This window comes from Fopius arisanus, unplaced genomic scaffold, assembly GCF_000806365.1.
Source record: "Fopius arisanus strain USDA-PBARC FA_bdor unplaced genomic scaffold, ASM80636v1 scaffold00032, whole genome shotgun sequence".
NCBI lineage: Eukaryota > Metazoa > Arthropoda > Insecta > Hymenoptera > Braconidae > Fopius > Fopius arisanus.
Window position 1 is genome coordinate 1267193 of NW_011887771.1, and position 10891 is coordinate 1278083.

Here is a 10891-nt window from a genome sequence, read left to right on the forward strand (position 1 = left end):
TAACACTGAATTTTGGACGTGTTGTTGGGATAGAGATTTATTTGGACTCGTTCAATCTCAGTGATGGGTAGATTCTTGGCAGCTGGCATGACGATGTACGTGACTACTGTAGCAATTGCAGGCAGATAGAGAATGTAGAATCGAAATCTATCGGATAAATCAAGAAATGCAAGAGTTGCTTATCAAATTGACACGTTATTTAGGTGGATTATTTTCAATTTAAGATGATGCAGCCAGTGTGAGGCGTATTTCTAATTATAGTAGGTGCCAGAGTTGAAGGGATAAATCATGTCAATAGTTTATTGGTAGTTAAATATGGGGGTATTTATCTCACTGATTATCATGATTACCTGTTAATTGACATATATAATTATTTACATTTTGTCACCTGGGTCGCATAATATTACGTACAGGCAATAGTCATACTGATAATGCTGTCTGTCCATATATTGAACAATAACGGAATTATCTAAAATTCCAGGCGTAATGAAGATGATTTGATTGATTTGATTGATTTGATTGCTTTGATTGATTTGATTGATTTGATTGCTTTGATTGATTTGATTGATTTGATCATTTGGTTTGAAAATTGGAAATACTGAAGATGATATACTTCAACACTGGCGGATAATAGAATCGGGATGATATCGGTGAACATGATATCAGGCTGGCGAATGATGTACCAGAAATTAGGTATCTGTATCCAGACGAGCGAACCTTAACAGAGACTCCAGCCGTGTATTTTAATCCTTCCACTGTGCGTTACTGATATCGATAACCACTCCTGCATACGCTCGATGTTATGCTTCAATGTGAAACACATTGTTTATCGCAATTTCCCTCGACAGTGTCACAATACTAAACATCAACTTGTTTTCCGATGCAATGATTAATTTTTGGAAGGCACTTTTGCGGGCAAAATAAATGCAGATATAAAATAATGTGGGAAATATTTGTTCAAATTGGAAATATATTTTTTTTTTACCAGATCTGGGGAAAGAAAAATAATAATTTTTATGTTGAACAAATGGCGTTGTCACACATTTAATTTATATTATTCGTTTACAATGATGATTAATAATTATTGATTTACTGAGAATTATAAAAAATTTTTCGATTTGAGTAAATTGAGAAGTATTGATGTTTTTTATTGTGTTTAATCTAAAGTCGAGCATTAATCAATTGCATTTTGAAATTACTGAGATTTGATGAATATCCCGAGAATCTAGGAGATACGTTGTAACGGTTTCGCATGTAGGATATTTATTTGTTTATGTCGTAATCGGCTGCGATGAACAATTCGTTCGATCGATAAAACAATAATCGCGATTAGGACTCCAGCAGTCAAAATACCCAAAACCGGTGTGACACCATCCAGCGGCACTGATGGATGATAAATCTCCGGTAGTTTGTTTGTTCGGCGTATAAACTCTTTTTTCCATCGATCAAGCAGTCCGCTGTACTTCAATCGTTGAATACTTGAAAAAAAAAATCATTTCGATCATTTACTCTTGGATATTCTATTCCACTCACTCACCAGTGATTTACGTAGGCTGTGAACTCGCTCCGATGGGGCATCAGTACCCCTGATGCTTGAACCTTTCGAGTCTTGACGAATGCGATTTCACAGGGAATGTAAGGAATATTGTAACCCTCTCGGTACTCGTACGTGGTGTGAAATGCCACTTTCTCTTTACAAATCTATTGATATAAATTCAAATCAATTACTCCACAATCGTTGAGCATGATTATTGATTATTCAGACCTGTAGGAATCCTTCAGGGATACTCTGAGGGTGTAATTCTCGTGGCTTTATGAGTTTTTTCACTAATTTTTCCACTTGTTTTCCACGGTACTCCTGCAAAATAACTGTCAAATGTGATTGAGAAAGGAAATTTCAACAATTCAACTAATTCTGGCTCTTCTCGGTTCATCAATGTACCTTTAACCAAACGTAATCGGCGCTGTCAATGATGGCTATTAATTCGTAAGTTCCCAGCTTGGCAAATTCATCCATTGTCTTAAACGGCAAAGGTGATAGAGAGACAGCGAGGAAACTCGTTAGGGACGCGGAATACGCCATGGTGATAATCAGAGCAGATAGAAATGCTGATGTATAGACTATTCTCAAGGGTGTTTTTTCGGGTAGTTCTATCAAAAACGTTTCTTCCAGTTAATATTAACCTATCACTCAGGCTTTTCTCTCTTACCTGGCAGTCCTTGCTGGCAGTAAATACCCCAGACAGATAGATAATGCTCGAAGACTAGCGGAAAAAAACATAATCTTTCAGTAGATTGGATGATAGTCAGGAGGAGAGGCACTATGAGAATCAGAGCAATTATCACAAGCCAGACATCTGTGCTGAATGCCTGCCGATGAAACATCTGATTTGAAAAGTTTATCTGAATTGTGTTACGGCAGAAAGAGTTGTTGGATACCTTGAAGTAGGCATTCCATTGTACGGTTGTCACTCCAGGTTTTTTAAAGTACAATCGTGAGTTCTCGTAGACAGTGGGAATGGTAAAATCGGCCACACGGAAACGGTCTGCAGTCATTATGAATGATGAAACAACCATGTCAACTTCATTTCGCTGGAGTCTTCCCAGAGCACCCGTCCATTCTGATAATTCAGGATCCCAGGTTCCGTAGGAGTGTTCACTTATCACAGTTGATATCGTGAAGTTCATCAGCTGGGACAGGGCTTTCAAAACTTTTCCCAAATATCCATTAAAATCACCCTGATCTATCCAAATGTCAGTGGATCGCTGCAAAAAATTCGTTTATATAGAGAGGTTCGGCGTTCATAAGAGGATTCTTGCTAGGAAATTGATCAATTGTCGGATCGAATGATCAGTATCGAGCATTTAAGGTTCTATTTCATCATTTACTTTGACTATTCCAATTCGGAGTGGTCGACCTTCCAGAGAGGTTCTGCGTTCATATAGGGACTTTTTCGGAAACCACTCGATCCCTCGTTCCTCATCAATGCACTGGGCCAATTTTCGTACCTGAGTATAATCACCAGTGGCCGACCACCATTCATTGATATCAGTCGAGTTACAACAGACAACAACAATATCTGAATTGAATTTCAAATTGAACACGTTTCTATGCGGTTCACGACAAAATTCACAAACATCTTGGTTATTGTTTCCTGAGAACAGTATCACCCATGGGCTCTCGCTCCAATTCGAATTGAAGTTGATTTCAGCGAAAAGATTCACTTCATCCATGTTCTGGATAATAATGACAAACAGTATGTGTCTAATTTGATTAGTATAGAAGGGTAAATTTTGCTTTAAGACTTTGAAGTTCACGATGTCCGTTGCAATTCCCCGATTGGACATTTTTCTCGATGTCTCGTGCCAGAAGGTCATCTCGTCAAAACCTGCAATTCATGTTGATGAAACAATTCAACAATTTGGAAGACTTAGATTGATTTAGCTGTTGTTTAATTCACTGTACTTACAGTTATAATCTACATTTGATATTATTAAAACTCCTTTAGCGTAGTTCTCTCTGTGAAGGTGATCAATCAATGATCTGTAGTACTTCATCTTTGCTATGTCATTTGACAAGAATGAAGAGTGCACAATGGTCAGACACAGCATCAATATGGCAAACTTCATTATTTTTTATTAAATGACAATTGGAAGTGCTGTCGACGCCAATTGACAGCGAATTGGCTGAGTCTCAGGGACCGATTCGAATTTTATCTCGAGGGAAAGATAGTATTGATTTTTCACAATCACTTCGATTTTATCAGACACTTCCGGTTGTTCATCATATTTTTACATTGGAGTAGTATGATAATGTGTCAGTCAATCAATCAATCAAGAATTTTTTTTCAAACTAGGGGTTTTCTTGGGCAAAATGATGGTAGTAATCGTCTTGATGAGTGCCGATGAGGAACTGGTCAAATCTGATGGACTCTCCTTTTATATAAAACTAGATGATGCTCTTAGTGGTTGCTGTTTTCCGGTACTTGTCTAGAGTAATTACTGAATCAACAGTCGAGACTCAACAACTGTCCAACGACGACGGAAATCTCGTATTTATGATTAGTTATGGTGACGTGTGGAGATCCTCAATCAAACTCGAGTGTTTATGCCATCGATTTTATAATACGATGTATTTCCTCAGCCGTCAGTTAACGTTAGCCGTACTTCATGTACAATATCTCATGATCAATATTTCTATGAGTATCTATAAATTTAATCACAGAGAAGAAAAGGAGACATTTATTCTGTGAATGAGGGGTTTTATTTTGTATCTATTGAAACATAATCGAAATTCATGATTTTAAACGTGTAGTGATGCAGAATCGATTCTTTCTAGTGGAGAGTACTGAATGCATCAGCATTATGATATAACTTTGTCGTACACATCTATATTGGAGATTGAGACAACGGTTATTTCCATGCATAACGTTTCCTGCGTTTATATGAAAAACTTATCAACTTCTGTGGTTATACTGCAATTTTATAGACAATATTTCCCTTTTCAACGCTGGGTTTCAACACGGGCGCGCATTCTAGACGATTCTCTTTTGATATCTTCCTTAGGCCCTATCAATTTCTGAAGGTCTCCCTGGTTTTATTGTAAATTTTTATCATAAAGTTAAAAATCTATCTTGTTTGACATTTTTTTTTTTCAATGGATTCGACAGACCTCGATTTTTCCTATCAATTATTCAAAGTTATTTGATAGCTCGATTGCCATGCATTTCAAGAGGGCTGCATGATCACATTGGACATTCCGATGGATATTTCGTGCTCTGGGAGGGGGTTAAAAAAAATCAGGGCTTCGGGTTCACAGCGCTGAGAGTGAACAAAGCATTTGGCCCATCGAAACTCAGCGATTCTCCCACTCTACCACCAATTGTTCGGTTAATCGATCGATCTCGTGACGTACCAAATATGTAAATCCGTTTGTCAACACACGATGAATTTGAATATTGCTTTTGCAATTTGACGACTGATTTGACGTCCACCAACAGCTAACGCAATTGTACAGAGTCTCTTCATCGATCTGTATGAATATTTGATAACAGTGGGATTGGTCCGAATGGGAATGTTTTCTGACACAAATTACTTGACAAAACTTGTAATTCATGCATGTAGTGTTCCTGCATTTTAATTATTCATCCTCTTTTTTTTCGAGCTCAATTTCACTGCATGGAGGAAAAAAAATCATTGTTCTGCCGAATTAATTTATTCCTCCAAAATAAATATGAATCTCTTCTTCTATTCTGTTCTGGTATATTGCTGTAGGAGAATTCACATTTAAAAGTAGCTGCTTGCGGCGTATTTCGTTTTTGTACCGTACAAAGTCGATAGAGACATTATAAAAATTCCCAGTGAATTTCCAATTTTCAGAGTAACCCTGTTAATGAAATGGGCAAAATGGAGGGGTTGAAGGGGGTGTGAAAAAAAAAGTTTCACGTCTTGCAAATTGAAAGAGGGCCGCTAAGCAGGCGTCTTACGACACTTTACCTAGTAAATCCGAAGTACATTGCGCTGTAAATTCACTCTGTATGGGTGGCAAGCTTCTGTTGTGCCACCTCAGCAAAGGCAGTTGTGTTCATACTTTATTGTTGTTGGCAAACTCGTAATTCGAAGTTGGTAACATCGGCTCAACAATCCAACTCCACCGGGAATTCTCCTTTTCAACTGAGATGGGCATAATCTAGCTCGTCAAATGGATAATGGAGTGATTAAACTTTGTCGGGTCAATAAAAAATTTCAACAAAAATAAAATGCTATCAAGTATTTTATCCATTGATCTCAATATTTATTGTCAGAGTACTTTATACTCTTGGCACTTTGTACTTGAATCGTCATTGATGGGTACGATCGGTATCGATGAATTTATTTTCAGAATGCAAGTAGCTTAAATAATTCAACATTCGGGAGTATTAATTAGTAGAAATGTGAAACGAGATATGAGCGGATGGCAAATATTCTGGGGGATAGTTATTTCGGATCGAGAAACTCAACTTGATTACAAGTACTGGGTGGGTTGTATGCACACTTTGTGGACATACGTACATATACCGGTTGGCCACGTTAATTTCAACAATTTTCGTATTTAACCTCATTCATATTACCGAATGAGCGCCATTGTTCTACCATGTATTCCCAGCGTGACTCATTTAAATTTGATTATCGCTGGTGAAACAGAATCGTAAATCTAATAAATTATTTCACCGGTTATTCCCTCGATTTCTCGTTCTCAAAGGCTACATTTTCAGGTTATACGGGTGGTATTTGGATTATGAAATCAGGAGATAAAGTGGAAATTTGCGGTTCGTTTTGGTGGATATTTATCTTAATTTTACTCGATTAGAAGGGGGAATTGATAGGTGGATGAAAATTGGGTGATAATTAAAGGGCACGTGTCTGACGCAGGAATAGGCAAATGGTTGTTCATGGGTTTCTGTCGATAATTGGCTGAGGACATCGGGATTATCGAGTTATTGTCGTCGCTAATAAGTGAATTGGAGACTCTTGGGATATGATCGTTTTCCACACTCGGGATCATTCGGGCTGTGCCGAAAAATTTGTTTGCGGTTAATTCGAAATATTCTCAACAGTTGAAATACATCTTGGCATTTATCGGTTGAAATTTCACGGCATCGCGATAATTAAAATAATTGCTCATTTGAGTTTTCATGGGAACGACGTTGAATACTACTAATATTTTCCCCGTTGTAAAGTATGACATGAAAACCAAATTCATTCTGCAAAATCTCTCTCAGTACGACTATCATCAAGCTCAATCTCTATACAAGTAAACCCGGGTCATGTTTGGTGTATGTACATAGAATTATTCAAATTCGTGAACCTGAGCGTGAATTCGTTGGCTCTACATCCTGGACTGGTGTATCGTTATGCCACTCCTATCCCGTGCAGATGAATAAAAATTGAAAGACAGATATGCATAAATGTCACGCGATACAGTCACCGATGTAAATCCGTTTATGTGGAGACGGAGAGGTAGTTCAATAGCTTTTGACAGAATGAGGTATGCAGCAAAATGTTTTGAGGCTATTCGAAATTTATACCGATACGAAATGGATTCACGCTGCAGAATACCATTTTTTTTTATATTAAAATTGAGTCTAGGGAATTGTATATCAGTTGTACAAAGTCTTGAAGCTCCCGATATTCATGCGATTTCAATAATTTAGTCTTTCATGAACAAATTGATTCATCAAAATCGGGGTGAACGGAGTTATTTATTAATTGGTGAAATTTCAGGGAAAAAAAAAATCAAAAGACCGCGATTTTTTAGTTGCCTAATGGAAATTTCTCGAGATTATGGCAGGGTGTTGATGAAAAAAATAACAGCTATTATGACGATCTGGTGTTTAATATGTCATCTAAAATCCAACATGGTGCGGAGCCGCGGCGCCGGTGATCAAAATTCATGCACCACATTAACTCCTCTAATGACCCGTCGTTCCGGTCGTCTAACGACGCGACAGTCTCTCTGCACGCGCAGCATTGTAATACTTCGTTCACGTGTATAACAACCATCCTCGTTCATTCAACTACCTTTATTTCATGCGTCCACCCCTTTTTCCACTTTTTCTTCCACTTAACGAGAATCGAGTGTCTTCTACGATAGAGGGAATTAAATTTCTTCCGTCCCACCCATCAAACTTTCACCCACACAAAATTACTCTCGATATTTTCTTTACAAGAAAATTCAGCGTCACTTTTTCTGTCACTAATTGAAAAATGATGGATTAATCCAATAATTAGCCAATTATTTTTGACAATAAAAATAAATAGAATAGGATTAAAAAATCATATAGCATTGAATCGAGAATAAAATGAAGAATAAATAACTTAGATGCACTTGTCTGATCATAAAATGGGGAAAATCTGAAAGACGTATTGAGAAATTTGCCGGCGTGCAAAACCAATTGGAACAAATAACTTGTCACGCGATGTGGCAGACTACAGCTGATCCTCCCCTTCAGTAGCTTCTGCCGACGAGGGAAATTGGTGGTTGAGAGGGGATGGGTAGGAGAGGAGTTGGAGGAAAACGAGTGGAAAATCGAGAGACGAACGAGAATTGCTCTATGACAAATCACACCAGATAGGGATATACAACAGTGACTTTACTCCCTGATATCCCTCTATTTTCTCTCGTTTTCATCAGATCCAACAATTCTCCGGACTAACGATTAAATATGCAGAGATGATCATTACGTTGAGTCAATAGCAATCGGTAATATCCAATTATGTTTGATAATAAGAAAAAAAAAAGCTCACTTTTAATCTGGGTTTTAAATCGCCATCGCAACGGCGAAAAAGTGGAGTTAAAGAGGTGAAATGAATCGGATAGGATTCCTAACTTTTACGGAAAAAGGTCGCGACTGCCTAGAGGGGGCAAAAAATTGTTCCCAGCAATTATTCCCGGTCTCTTTGATTGCAGGAAATCGATGCCCCATTGCAGCTGCCAAAAGCCACCTGTAGATTTTTTTTCCAGGATTGATGAGAATGTGGATTTTTTTCTTTTTTTTTTTTTAAGTTGAGGGGTAAATTGGTCAACGTTAGTGGTCGATTCCGTTCAATGAATTGGGGATATTTTTTATGGGACATTACGGTAACTACCTTTTCAGCTTGTATTTACGGTGCTCTGAAGAAAACGATTTCTTACTCCTCAGGAAAAAAAAACCCTTAAACCCGGGAACTCTTGGTCGTAACGATATTTTTTTTTTTTTCGTAAATTAGTTCACTCAAGTTAGAAACTTTGCGAGAGCGGAATTTTGTGAAGGGAATATAGAATATATGTTTACTCTGGTAGAATTTGAATTGAAATTCAATTGAAATAATTGTTCAAGTTGCTGGAATGGTTTATTTACTAATGAATAGTGTCGTGGGATAAGATTTATATAATAATCAGATCGTAACAACAAAATTGATAATTCGGTGGTTGTCATTATGATCGAATCCCTCAAGGCGGAATCCGTTTCTAAACTGTTTCACTGGGGAGTGGATACTGTCAAGTTTCTTGCTGCGAGCCCTCAGGGCGATGCAAGAAAATTCATGGTTCGTGCAACATTAGCGATCCTTGGGATCCTGGCACACCTTGTGCATCCTGTCTTCGACTCTCATCTTCGTTAGCGGAAGCTTGCCACTATGTACTGGAAGAGCCCTTGGGGATTATATACCTGGAGACTGAGTGTTTTCGGGGGTGACTCACCCGGCCGGCAAACAATCTACCTATGAACGCTCCCTTGGCAAATTGCATTGTCCTCTGGGTGTCTAACCAACCAACGTCTTCACCCAAAATTATCGGTATTAAAACCAAAATACCTTCATCCCAAATTCTTCATGTATTCTATTTTCCGCCAATCCCCACGAGTCGTACGATTTTTTATCTTTTCTCAAACTCTTGATTGCTCAAAATTCGTTAAATTGATCGTCTCAAGAATCAAATCAACTTTTTTAGTCGAATATCGCGATCATTAAGTAGCACAACAGTACCCTATATCTTCCAGTGATAAGAGTTTAACAGTCTGAAATAATAACGAGTCATTTACATTTGAAATTTTTATTATTTATAATTATATTGAAATCCTAAATTCGTGTTTTCCTTTAATTCTGATTTGAATGTTTCGTATTTTTAATTCCAGTAATTTTTCGACGATGATATTTTATTTTTTGAAAATTAATATTGAAATGATTAAAAATCGAGTACATTTGCAAAATAGCTTTTAAAAAACGTTTAGCTGGATTTTTTGAAAGATGAGGATTAGAGAAAACCTTCTAATACACTTTCTAATAAATAATAAATAATTTCCCCTTTGCCATTTATATGGGAAATTCATGGAGTTTATGTTCATGCTTTGAATTTTCGTCAAAGGAAATTGAGCGTAGTTGATCTCGAGGTTAAATTCAATCGATCGATTTATTTTTCCACCCAACGAATTGACCTGATCCCATAAAAAGGTGTGAAACACAACCAAACTTTCTTACAATATTTCTCCTTACGTTGTCCTCTCGCCCATTTTAGCTGCCATGATAGGAACAGCTGTTCCGGGCGAGAGAATCCCCCGGCAAAACCCGTTGTAGCTTGCTGTAACACGACAAACAACAACGTACCGTTGACAAACAGAGTGTACCACTTTCCGCTTCTTTATATATATCAACAAACCTCCATCTACCACTCGAACAATTCCTCGTTGTCGTTGTTTATCTTGAGAAGAATTGAGTGATGAGAGCTGTGCATTCAGCGTTTGATCCATGAAGTGGTACATACTTGTGGGAGGGGGGTGCTATTGATATTCGTTGACAATCGGGAGATAAATGGAAAATTAATGGCCATTCGGGGCAATTCTCGATCGGCTGGTGATAAATTTTTTGGTTAATTTAACACAACCTTTTTTTCTTTTTTTTTTTTATCTTCTTCTTCATTCGCACGGGAAAATGAAAACCGGATGGGAATATTTGGCGAGGAGTTGGCATCCACTGGTGATAACGAACGATCCTAATGCTGTATTGAAACTCAATCGAGGGGAAGATCTTGCTGGGGGGTCTTTGGTGGTGGCATCAAGTGCGGAAGTCAAAGGTCGTGAAATTCCCGGTTTACGGCTGCTCGCGTTTATTCTTATCCGGATTTCTGGATATCAGGGGAGTTTCTAGGTTTTTTGAAATTATATCACTGAATTACGGGCTTTGTAGTCATCGTATTCCGCAATTGAAACAATTGTCTTTTCGAGAAGAAAAAATTAATTTTCATTCTTATCAATAACGTTTTTGGAGATTGTGGCTTATTTACGCTGTCCTGGAATTCTTGTCTTCTAAGGGATGTCTAGGGCTCGGACGGTTTTGGTCGGTTGTTCTCATGCTGTTATATATATATATATATATA

General features: G+C 37.7%; 1 protein-coding gene across 1 annotated transcript; it reads right to left on the minus strand.

Moving 5' to 3' along the window:
* Positions 1-1098: 1098 nt before the first annotated feature.
* LOC105265862 (glutamate receptor) lies at positions 1099-3841 on the minus strand. Its single transcript, XM_011303632.1, has 8 exons — positions 3471-3841; positions 2890-3389; positions 2440-2766; positions 2211-2370; positions 1943-2151; positions 1766-1858; positions 1538-1701; positions 1099-1478 (listed from the first exon to the last, which is right to left on the minus strand). The coding sequence occupies exons 1-8, from the start codon at positions 3628-3630 to the stop codon at positions 1226-1228; spliced, it is 1866 nt and encodes a 621-aa protein (XP_011301934.1). The 5' UTR covers positions 3631-3841; the 3' UTR covers positions 1099-1225.
* Positions 3842-10891: the final 7050 nt, after the last annotated feature.

What these genes read in the sequence shown, in the direction of transcription:
- LOC105265862 (XM_011303632.1), bottom strand. Translation starts at nt 3,630, where the DNA reads ATGAAGTTTGCCATATTGATGCTGTGTCTGACCATTGTGCACTCTTCA. An exon ending in ATCAAATGTAGATTATAACT is followed by an intron (nt 3,390 to 3,470) that starts GTAAGTACAGTG and finishes CATGAATTGCAG; the next exon opens with GTTTTGACGAGATGACCTTC. An exon ending in TCCCTGAAGGATTCCTACAG is followed by an intron (nt 1,702 to 1,765) that starts GTCTGAATAATC and finishes TTATATCAATAG; the next exon opens with ATTTGTAAAGAGAAAGTGGC.